The sequence below is a fragment of the Bufo bufo genome, chromosome 7, assembly GCF_905171765.1.
Source record: "Bufo bufo chromosome 7, aBufBuf1.1, whole genome shotgun sequence".
NCBI classification, from domain to species: Eukaryota; Metazoa; Chordata; class Amphibia; order Anura; family Bufonidae; genus Bufo; species Bufo bufo.
This window is the reverse complement of record NC_053395.1, coordinates 180,215,618-180,228,234: the sequence shown is the minus strand read 5'-3', so window position 1 is coordinate 180,228,234 and position 12,617 is coordinate 180,215,618. Positions and strand designations below refer to the sequence as shown.

At 41.9% G+C, this 12,617-nt stretch overlaps 1 protein-coding gene across 1 annotated transcript in view; it reads right to left on the bottom strand.

Moving 5' to 3' along the window:
- Window positions 1-12,617, bottom strand: part of PDE11A (phosphodiesterase 11A) — a 677,788-nt gene that overhangs the window by 246,042 nt on the left and 419,129 nt on the right. Inside the window, exon 7 of the mRNA XM_040440759.1 lies at window positions 8,215-8,290. Coding sequence (XP_040296693.1) covers window positions 8,215-8,290 — 76 coding nt within the window. The remainder of the gene's footprint in view (window positions 1-8,214; window positions 8,291-12,617) is intronic.

Here is a 12,617-nt window from a genome sequence, read left to right as displayed (position 1 = left end):
TGAGCTTGCCCATGAAGATGACATCACCATCAAGCCAGCCGACAAGGGTGGTGCTGTTGTCGTCATGGACACATCTCAGTATATTGCTGAAGCTCATTGACAACTTAATGACAACTCGGTCTATTTGCGATTACATGGGGATCCGAAATGGGATATTGAACGAAAATTTAACCGCGTTTTATGCGATGGTATCCAGGCGGGCTTCAATGATGATAAATTAAAGGAATTTCTTACTGTTTCACACCCTAACACATCTATGCTATACTTACTTCCTAAGATACATAAAGATCTAATTAACCCACCGGGCAGACCTATCGTGTCGGGAACAGGATCTTTATTAAGTAATATTTCTATATTTTTGGACAAGGCCCTTTGCATTTTTGCTGCATCAGATTTTTTAAAGAAACTACATGACACTAAGGTCCCAGATAATGTTATTCTGTTGTCCTTTGACATCACTAGTTTGTATACATCCATCAGACATGATTTTGACATGGATGTTGTAAAAAAGTCTGTTATGCGATCTGAGTTTTCAGTGGGTTGCTAGGATTTTATCTTGACACTTTTACACCTTGTATTAACCTCTAATTATTTTCTGTTTGTAGATTGTTTTTACTTACAATTGAAGGGGATCGCAATGGGGTCCAATGTGGCCCCCATGTACGCCAACATGGCGGTCGCATTTCTGAAAGAGTCGTTTTTCTATGTATCGCCCCACTTCGAACACATTCTGAGGTGGTGGCGATACATAGATGACGTGTTTGTACTCTGGACTGGTACTGAACAACAACTCCTTTTGTTTTTCTCTTTTATTAACACAATAGATGAAATTAAATTTACTTTGAGCTACTCTAATACAGAGATAAACTTCTTGGATGTAAAAGTTACATTACGGGGTGGACAATTTGACACTTATGTATATGTCAAACCTACAGATAAAAACACACTCTTGGGATTTAATAGTGTCCATCCCGGAGCCACGGTCAAATCACTTCCTTTAAGCCAATTTCTACGTGCCAGGCGTATCGTTAGTGATGAACAATGACTCAACGGTACACTAAACAAAATTAAAAAGGCCTTTTAGACACGAGGGTTTCCCGATACCATTTTGGATTCACATGTGACTACCGCCCGGACTCAAAATAGAGCTGAATTATTAAACAAGACACATAAAAAACCTATTCTCCGTAGAATTCCACTAGTGACCACGTACACTGAAGATAGCTATCACATCAGAGAGATAATCAATAAACACTGGCCGGTCCTCAAGAGCGGCTACACTAACATTGAAGAATTTAAAATTTCCCCTTTACTTTCATATAGAAGACCTAAGAATTTGAAGGACAAAGTCGTGCACACTGATGTGGGTTCACAGAAGAAAAATGTACAAAGTTTCTTACGTACTAAAAAAATGGGTTGTTTCCCTTGTCGTAAATGCATTAATTGCCGCCATATACATAAGGGAGAGGTCTTTATCCACCCTTCTACTACCAGACAATGCAAAATTAGACACTTTTTGACATGTGACTCCACTTATGTTGTATATGTGCTGTGGTGCTCTTGCAATTTATTATACGTGGGGGAAATGTGTCTAGATTTTAAAACCAGATGTAACCAACATAGATACACTATCCGGAAAAAACGGATGGACCTTCCTGTTTCGAAACATTTCACTGATTGTGGTAAAAAAGAGAATGATTTAAAATGCATGATAATTGACCAGATTCCAACCCCCCGCTTCCCCCCACTTCCCTTCTTTCCCTTCTTTTCCCTTTTGTTATTTTTTTGTTTATGTTTTCTCCTTTATTAAGACTATCAATATCTCTCTCCCTCATCATTTGGTGCTCTTACATAATTACTAATTATTTCTCTTATTTTGTTTTTATTGACAGTTGGCGAGAGGGATATGAGTGATCAACTCTACCAGCATGGGATTACCTACAGCTTATCAAGATGATTCCACCTAGACTTGTTTTTCCAGTATTTTCTATGTTTGACATCTTACATTATTATCCTATTAATACTTGTGGGTCTGTGTTTGTGATCGCCCCATGTTTTTGAAGTATGTACTTTTTATATATGTGATGGAGGTATGACTGCAAGTGAATTTCCGATAGCCATTGTAGGGATCATCTCTTATTCGGGGGTCATTCTCACAGAATTTTCTTCATAACCACTGAACAGTGTGATTTATTTGACACTCTTCATACACAGCATGGCAAAACAAAAGCCTGCCCGTCTGGGCTCTACCTAAACATAATAAACATCGTATCCCTAACTCGGCCATACGATATCGTTCACACATGGAACCAGGTGCGGCTTACCCCAGACATACAGTCCACCACTACACACCTCAATGTTCACATTGCCACACCATTGATTTATTTTATTTTCTTTATCTATTTTATTTCCTGCATGGTGTCCTCCACTATTGACGTACTGTGGGTCCCCTGCTAAAATTTGGGATGAACATCTCTCCCTGAGGAGCCCATGCTGCACATACAGTGTGATCTCCCCTTGGTTAAGCTGATCAGTGATCCTGTAGTAACTATATCAGACTCACTGGTCTTTTGATGTTTCTGCCCCTTTTCTCTTCTTTTGTTTTATTTATACTCTAATGGGCATTATATATATCCGAGCTCCCTGGCGAGAGGTCTGATACTGATGCCTGAAAAATAGAGACGGGGGTTGAGATACCTAGATTGCTTTAATGGCTTATCTAACTTGCTTTTATCCCTCCTCTTATTAATTATACGAACGCAGATTACTTCTAAAAATGGGTTATACAACGCACACCCAGCTATATAAAACTTACAATTATATGCACTTTTTAGAATATCTTGAAAACTTATGTACATGTCAGTGTAGTAAAATACATGCAGCTGATACATTGCAGCTGTATACACAAGATTTAGGTTTTCCTACTTATGAGCTATTTCACTATTGCTCTTGAGCCATAGGCTGTCATGTGACGTTCTCTCCGGTCACGTGTCAGTGAGCGTCTCTTGATGTTGCCTAGTGATGACATTTGACACACTGGGACCTTCGTGATACGCTGGCGCGGACTGCGCCTCTTACGCTTGATCACATGACCCATTTTTGCTGATGTCAGCTGGTCATGTGATCGAATGTCTTTATGGACATGCGCAATGTGATTTGGTAGACGCTCAAGCTGTGAGGTTTCCTCATGCTGGTTAGTGTTTACACACTTTACCTATATCGCACACTGATTTTTAATTGATATCACAAGTGGATTCACATATGTACACTTTATGATCGATTGTATTTTTATACTATATAATTGTATTAGATGATTGGAGATTTACACGCTTCAGCATCATGTTTATATGCACTATTAATTATGTTTGTACATTTACTTTCACGATGTATCACTTTTTATTTATGCTTTTGTATTAATTGCTTTTGTTAACCAATTATCATTTGGGTGTGTATAGATACCTATACTTGAGCACCATTTCTGTTATCATCACTGCTTGAGAAAGATCCCACTGAGTGGATTGAAACGTTGCTGTTTTTTCTGGTGAAATAAACTCATACTATTTTTGGAAGTGCCGTGGAATCTTGTTAAAATATATATATATATATATATATATATAAAATGCTATTCTATGACATACTGTATCTATGCAATGACATAGCTATCTTGTTGGCATAAGCTAGACTACAAGTGTAAAGAGAATGTGCCATAAGAAAAGAACCTAATGCTTAAAGGCTATGTACGCCTTTGGAGCAAATTTTGGTTTATGATTGCATTTTACTTATTTTTGGCTAAAAAACTTTCAATTACCCTGTTTTTCTAGCTGTGTGACTAGTACTTTCACTTTGTACCAGTCATCTAATAAACCTTATCTCTAAACTACTGAGAGTATAGTGAATAGCAGGACGACACTACCTTTTTCGAGATTAGCGGTGCACGTGTCCGTGGAATGGCGTCCAATCAAACGATGTAGTGAGAAGACCGGCACTTCGCAGAAATTTCAACCAAGGATATAGTTTATTGGTCACATATTATAGTTGCATAGTGACGCGTTTCAGCACTACCGTGCTTTCATCAGACTGCAGCAGAGGTCATAAAAACTTATTTAAGCCATATTCTTATTAGTAAGGTAAGAACTGAGCTATAATGAGTGTTTATAATGTCAGAGGGCAGAGATAAGGAGCCCGTCTGCTCCCCAAATGATGGAAAAGACAGAAAATCCACAGGCTGTGTGGCAGTGGAGCTGCCAGAGGGCTATAGGAAGGCCATTCAAGTGGTGTATCTCACCCAGAGGAAGCTAGGTGAGAACAAGAACGGCTGGGAAAATAGTTTTTTCCCACTGTCTGCAGCAGCTAGGGTGGTACCACAATAAGCACAGTTTGGCCCCTAAATCCTGTGGTCTGTAAGGAAGTCTGTGATGGAGACCGCTAAGAGTAGACGTTTCCTCACATATGATGGAGGATGCGGGTAAAAGCAACAACAGCGGGTTGCTAAAAGATTGGTTGCTTGGGGCAACAACAGCTCAGAAAGAGAAGCTACTGCTGAATAGTGCTGTGTGGATTTAAAGGGCTAGCAGCCCTGTAAAAGAAACTGTGAATGCTGAAATTGTCTCTAGAGAGTGAGACACCTGTTTGTTCAGTGGAGCAAGTGCTAGGGATATGCTGGACATTTCTACTGTGTTTGCAAGTAAAAGTGTGTGGTGAATTAAAGGGCCAGTAGCCCAGCAAAAGTGGACTGGGTCTCTGCTGCCATGGGTCTCATGGAAGAATACGTCCTACGGACGTGGGAGATAAAAAAGGCAGGAAAAACTGGCCAAACAGATGGGTTGTACCCCAGGTGAAATGGCGCGATTTGATGCAGAGCAAGAGGCTTTGGAGGCGCAACTGGAGTTGGCCCTGAAGAGAGGGTCCTCGACGATAAATGGATACTTTGTAAAAGTCCAAGGAGTCGGTGGTGTGCCTGGAGTTCCAGAGGAAAAGCGGCTGTATGTCGTTGCCAAGGGCAACCGTCGGGAAGACAAAGAGGTGGAGAGCGGTGCGGTTCTCAGGAGCTTATATCTTCCCTGCGACTGTGCACAGCGTCCTAAAGGGTGCGGCTGGAGTAACCGTCCGGGAAAGGTCTGGACTCCAGGCCATGCTGTTTCCGGTGGCAACGGTTGCAGTAAGGAGTCTGCCGGTGTTCGGGATACCAGGAACCAAGAGAAGGCTGGTGAACTCAGTAAAGATGTCCTAGGAATATCTTTGTCTCCCGAGACTACCGAATACACAACGTCAGGCGGTAAGACTGTTCCTGTTGATAATTTTGTGACAGTGAGCCGACCCCAGTGGAAACCGGCTGGGCCGGTGAGTGATAAATCACAGAGGCGAGAAACTCGGTAGTGTGTGACTCGGTAGTGTGTCTCAGAAGTGTGTGACATTGGGAAAAACGCAGTGTCTGAACAGGCGGGTAAGCCTGTTGCGGTTGCTCCCTCGCAGGAACCTGTATGGGAGAAGGTCTCTGTGTCGTCCAAAGAGCCTGTGATCAAGGCTAGATTTGGGGTGGTGAAAGTCAGAGATCCCATGCTAGCCCGGGTAAGAGGTAGCATTATAGCCGCCCCAGAGACTGATAGAATGTTAAATGTGTGGGACAATTATGCGGATAATACGGACTATCAGGTGGTTCTCACAGAGGGAGGATATGAGGAGCATGTGCGGGAGCAAGAGATAGTTGTGGGAAATTCCTTACAGGTGTCAGTTGTCGGTAGTAACCTGAAGTATAACACAGTTAAGGAGGACGTCTATGATAGAGAAGGGTGTTTAGTAGAAATGTTGCCCCTTGCAGGTCGTGAGTGGAATGTAGAAGCGGAGACCCTCGCAGAGCTCACTCAGTCCCAGGCTGAGAGGGAAGCCACCGAAAGGTATGGAAAAATTTGGTCCGGTGGGTGCAGATGTAATGTGTGTCCCGGGCACTGATGTTGCAAGCAATGTAGACCAGATTGCCTGTGGTAACAACAAAGTTGAAGTCATGAAGAGTGCGGTGGTACAGGTTGTAGTGGATGCCACAACGTATGAGTATGTATGGGATGACCCTCAGGTATCAGAGCTCAGCATTAGTCATACTGAGTCTAAAGAGTTAACTACTAAATGTCTGTTTGCAATTGCTGAAGAAAGGGTGACCTCAGATGTTTCCCAACTTAGGAGCTTTGACCCTGGAGGGGGCTTAAGTAATGTGAAAAGTCCCACGGCCTTTATCAGGAGGGGGGGATATATGTCAGTGGAGCTACCAGAGGGCTATAGGAAGGCCATTCAAGTGGTGTATCTCACCAAGAGGAAGCTGGGTGAGAATACAAACGGCTGGGAAAATAGTTTTTTCCCACTGTCTGCAACAGCTAGGGTGGTAATGAGGATAATTAGTAGCCAGCTGAGGAGCTTGGATAAAGATGGGCTGAGATCCTCAATCAGGGCTCCCAGTCTGAGGAAGGAACAGGCTACGTCAAGGCCTGTGGGAGCTGGAACCCTCTATGAGGTAAGCACTGCTGTGTTTTGGGGAGCTGGGTGGTAGACCCAGGTCCCACTAGAGAGGTAGATTATACTGTGTAGTCAGGGGCCAGATGGCTGAGGTTTATGTTTATGATTTATTTGTTTGTTTTGCTGACGTGCCACAATAAAGCACAGTTTGGCCCCTAAATCCTGTGGTCTATAAGGAAGTCTGTGATGGCGACCGCCTAAGAGTAGACAATCCCTTACAGCTGCTACTAGAGCATGTCAGCTACGTATACAAAAAAAGAATTCCATATTTTAACAAAGTCCAAAATAAGCACAATGCAAAAATAAAAAACAATTGTCCCCAAAGCCTTTAAATCAAGTTTTTACACTAAACATATTATATTATTTTTTTTTTTTCTTTCAGTTTCCCACTATTTTTATTTAAAAATCCTGAAATTCAGTTTCCATAAGAGGATGACACTTCCTGTTCCCTTTTCAGAAGTCATCTAATTATCCTCCCAGGTAGGATTACATTGACAGGTAACACCTCTGTAGATAGATAACACATGATCCACCATTGACAATAAGTGATGATCACAGCTCATCTCCTCCCCCTCCTTGCAGAATAACCTCTGTACAAGTCCACAACATTCTTACACAGAAGTCAATGAATATCTCCAGACTACAGGTCCCTATGGTTCACGGGGTTGCTGGAGAGCATATCTCTGAATGTTTTAGCAACTCAGACAAAATGGTAACCCATACATATAACAGATAGAATAAAACAAACTACCATCAACACAGATAAAAAAATTAAAAAAAAGACAGTATCTGGTTTTAATGAATAAAAAAATATTAAAGAGGACCTGTCACCTCTCCTGACATGCCTGTTTTAATAACTACATGCATTCCCCGTGTAATAATAATTCTGGAGCCTCTATTGCTATGGCTCTATGTTGTGCCAGTCCTTTCTTATTTCTACTAGAAGTTATGAATGAATTGCTAGCAGTCTGCAGTAAGGGTACAGAGGGGTGGTAACCAGTTGGGGCGGTGTCCCTGAACAGTCTGACAATTGCAGCATTGACTAGATAGAGTAAGTCTGTGCAGGCACACCCCACCAACTGGTTAACACCCCTGTGCAAAGACCAGCAGTGTGAAGTGTCGGCAGGGGGGAGGAATGATGGAGCATAACATTACATAACACTACATAACAAACCATTTGCTGTGGAGTACTGCAAATCAGTTCATGAGCTCCTCCTCTGCCACCTAAGATGGTCTCACCTCTTCGCACACTTCCAAATGCATACTGTGCATCTGGTAGCCCAAAACGCTTCCTGCTGACCTTGGATTGACCAGCACTGCTCATGTAAACAGTGCTGGCCATTGCAAGAACAGTGCTAAATAAGTAGGAAGTGTCTTGGACTACCAATGCACAGTATGCATCAGATAGTTTGGGAAGTGATGCCACCCACCATTCTGGATGGCAGAAGAGGAGCCCAAGAATTAGCGGATCTGCAGCCAAAAAAATGAAAAGAAGGTCACCATGTAAGTGTTCTGCTCGTTCCCCAGTTAATGTGAATTCTTTTATTTACAGAGGGTCACTTTAACCTTGCAAACCAAAAATATCTGTTAACACATGAAATGACTGTCTGAAAGTGGGATACTCTACTGATTAGTTCATCACAAAGAATCGTTACCATGCACGTTGAGTATTAAGATGGATAAGATTCTCCTCTCCTCTCAAACACTTACCAATTATCTGATGATTACTATTCCATATGGGAACACACAGCACAGATCTGATATGAAACCCGGAGAACTGGTCAGCCTAGGACACAATGCAAAAAAGGAAGACTTTAGCAGACAGCACACTTCTCATCTTCACTTTATACAAACATTTTATGTTGTCACATCCAAGACCTTTTGAGATGCAGCCCGTATAAGCCGTTACGCTCAATTCTTTTGTGTAGTGACTCATTTTCTGCCTCTTATCTTACGCCATAAGACTCGTGCAGAAACTCTAATGCATGCAATTAGACGGGAGTGGGGAAAGAGGCAGTGTTACATGGGTCTTAGGCAGTCTGGTGCCTACTTTTCCTTTTTCACAAAGAATACATTTTTCCAGTTTTTGGCAGTCACATTTCTAACTGTCCTTAGGTCTTTTGTGCTCTGCCTGCACATAATGCTCCCCAACTGCAGAGTAACCCCTGACACCCCCGGATCACAAGATGTACTGTAGCATCTGATTCTGGATTACAGGAATTGTAATTCTTCTTCTTTACATTATTATTACTATGGTTATTATATGATCCTTTATTTATATATAGCATCTGCAGCCACCCGCAGGGGAGGCAGGAATAGGAGGAGCGATAGTGGCTTTGATGGTGACTCGCCCTGGGTTGTGCAACGAATGGAGGGAGCACCCTTTCTTCCCTGTCCTGATATTTACAACAATTCCCAGCGGTCCTTCACTTTGGTCCAACACAGTCTAAAAATGTTGTACTTCTTTTTCTCTCTCAGAGGGTGATGGTAGGTCTCTCCTGCACAGGCACATGCAACTGCTTCCTCTCACTTAGCCTGACTAAACCTGACTCACTTGCTTCAAAGGGGAAGGCCAGCCTCCTCTGGCTGCGTAGGGTACAAAACCTAAACAGTGTTCCCCTTTCAGCTTTTGGATAACAGACCTCACAAAAAAAATTCATTAACATTAACAATGGACATTAACCCATTTAGCGGCAAATTAACCCATTTTCAGTAGCCCTCTGTGGTACTGCACATTATAACAATCAGTAGTTATACAGGGTGTAAATCAATGTATTGTATCACTATGTAGGCTTGTTGAGTTTACATTTTTTCCCAGTATACAAAGCACCATTTTAGGGAAAACCTTATTTGAAATTGATACCTTTGATTGCAAATGGATACAAACTAATGTCACTTTGCATATTAAGTCCACAAAAATACAGTATGTCACGTTCCACATCACCATAACCATAAATGCTAGTGAAACAGGTGCTGTTGCTGCTGCCATGGAACTCAAGGGAGCCATCTGTCTTCTTGTTGAATGTGCTCATCATTTAATAAAGACGTGAAGTTATAACAATCATTATACATAGTTTTTTTGCTTTTTGAAGGTTTGTGGTATTACGCATGCAATTTATTATCCCCTTCTTTGTTGACTGAGTAGAGTGGTGCCCATTTACATTTAATACAAAGCCCTTTTAATATTGGGCAGAGTTCAGTTTTTCTGACACAGACCTCAAAATTTACAATTATACACAACACAACGTGTTCAAAAGAGTTCAAGCGGGACACAAGCACAGCCCACTTATCCAGTCAAACATGTAATGCATTTAGTAATGAAGTTCCTGTAGGCCCGCATGAAAAACTGAATTCAAGTAAAATGGATGGCAATAGGTCACAGGTGTTGGGGGCTCGTATAATCATGCATAACCCCTAAAATCGTAACCTGCCGTCAGATAGCAAACACTTACAGCGCAACTCCCTATTGCATCTAACGGTAATGATGGAATCCAATAGTAAAAAATATATATTAATATAAAAAACTATCTCAAAGATATAAATGTTTGCCAGTAAAAATATATAAAATAACGAATAATGAATATGTATATAAATAGATTATTATGAGTATACGATTATTGTAAATAAATAGATATGGAAAGATACAATGATGTATAAAAATCCAATCAAACAAAGTACATTGACTTACTTCAAATGCGGCCCTGTTCTAAGTTTTACTATGGATCCCAATGGTAATTCCTGCTGTGTGCATTATTCCTTCTCTACAAAATCACTTTTTGCATTATTTCTGTGTTGTGATATAACTATTTCATTTCTGTGCATCGTGTGTGCATTTTATCTACATGGGACATGATTATATGTTTTTTTGCTGTGCTGTTAGCACATGGTTAGGCCCATACTGACATTTTTTGTGTCATCACTGAGTAGAATATCTCTGCATTGTGCAACGTGCGCCTCCCCCCAAGGCCCTCTATAACGCATCCCAGGTGTAGTAGGAATGCCGAGTGGTGTAGTGCGGCCTAAATGTCTCTTTATGTGTCACGGTGCTCCTACCTAGATACTGCTGGACCCCAGGCTTTGGCTCCGAAGCAATAAAAAGGGGAATAATTGAGAGATTGGAAAGAATAACTTGAGTCCAGACCTTGAGATGAAGTTCAACAGCAGCTTTACTTTGAATAAGTGTCCATTCACATGTCCGCACTTTGGGTCCAGATCCATTCCAAAATTATGCGGAAAGGGTGCGGACCCATTCATTTTCAATGGGGATGGAAAAGATGCGGACAGCACACAGTGTGCTGTCCGCATTCGCATTTCCGTTGCGCTGCTCCGCAAAAAAATAGAACATGAATAGGCATTTCTATTGGGGTGCGGACGTGTGAATGGACCCTAAACGTTTCTTCCAACAGCTTACAGGCTTTGTCTTGGTTCCAGCAGGCTTCAGCATTAAACTGGCAGGCAAACTCAACTCTGCTATATCCTTCTCTCACTCTGCTGTACTGACAAGCTGACTTGGTAACTTTGATTCTTCTTTATGCTGCACTTCTCTCTGTAGTCAGACTTATCTTCAGCCCAGGAAGTTTACTCCTGGCTCCTGAGGCTTTAGGCTTCTGCCTCCATAGCCAGCTGAGCTTAAAGAGGACCTTTCACTAGAATAAAAAATATAAACTAACTATACAGACATGGAAAGCGGCGCCCAGGGATCTCCCTGCACTTACTATTATCCCTGGGCGCCGCTCCGTTCCCCCAGGTATAGGCTCCGGTATCTTCATATGTTAGGCTCCACCCAGTGGAACCTGCCGGGGTCTCCTTCTCCCAGGCTGTAGCGCTGGCCAATCGCAGCGCTCAGCTCATAGCCTAAGAGTTTTTTTCTCTTTCAGGCTATGAGCTGAGCGCTGTGATTGGCCAGCGCTACAGCATGGGAGAAGGAGACGCTGAGGCTGCAGCTATGTGCACCAGCCGAGATACTGGCCTTGAATGACATGCTAATTAAGGTGTTGTGACTCTTACAACATCAGAAAATGAGCACAATACTTGCCTGTACTAATTTCTATCTATACCCCAATGGTACTTTGCATGAGGCGCTGTCTCAGTCTGTTCCTTCTCTCTTTTGCATGTGTTGTGACATTACCATGTACATTATCATGTCATTATTACATCACTGTGAGCATTATCCCTGTACTGTGACATCAATCTGTGCATTTTTCCTGTACTGAGACATCACTGTATGCATTATCCTAGTAGTGTGACATCACTGTGAGCATTATCCCTGTATTGGGACATCACTGAGTGCATTATCCCTGTGCTTTAGGTAGATCAATAAACTTTTCTGAATTTGCTGATGGACGTGGTCATGGTAAAGTGAGAAGGTATACCATGTTTTGCAATATGGCTTAATGGTTATTTATTATCCCCCTGTGTAGAATTCTATGGGAGTTTGTAATCTGATCTTTCAGTAAGTTGACAGTCTGTCTCGGACTCACAAGATTATTCATGTTTTAACCTTGTACAGTATTGCCTTTTTTCAGGGACATACTGCATACTGTAATTATTGATTTTAATGCATACTATAATATAGTATGCAGTAAGCTCCTAGGCTCCCTCTAGTGGTGGCTGCACTCAGCCAAAATGTTCTGTTTTAAATGTATGCAAGGAATTTGTAGCCGTGTATCAGAAAACTATGCTATGATCCCTATGAAAATATACTAAGAAATTAATCAGAATGTAATTTAATTCAGATTAAAAAATGGTATTTAAATCACTGTCCTTGTCAGAAATACAATGCACAGCAGTATTCTTTTGTTAAGTGAATGCTAAAGTTACCAGAGTAGTCCTATCTAAGAAAAACAACATAAGTAAACGTTAAAGAGGACCTTTCACCGATTATTACACTATGAACTAACTATACAGACATGTAGAGCGGCGCCCGGGGATCTCACTGCACTTACTATTATCCATGGGCGCCGCTCCGTTCTCCCGTTATGCCCTCCGGTATCTCCGCTCACTAAGTTATAGTAGGCAGAGATTCCAGTCACTAAGTTATGGTAGGCGGAGTCTGCCCTTGTTCTGCTCTAGTGCTGGCCAATCGCAGCGCAGAGCTCACAGCCTGGGAGGTT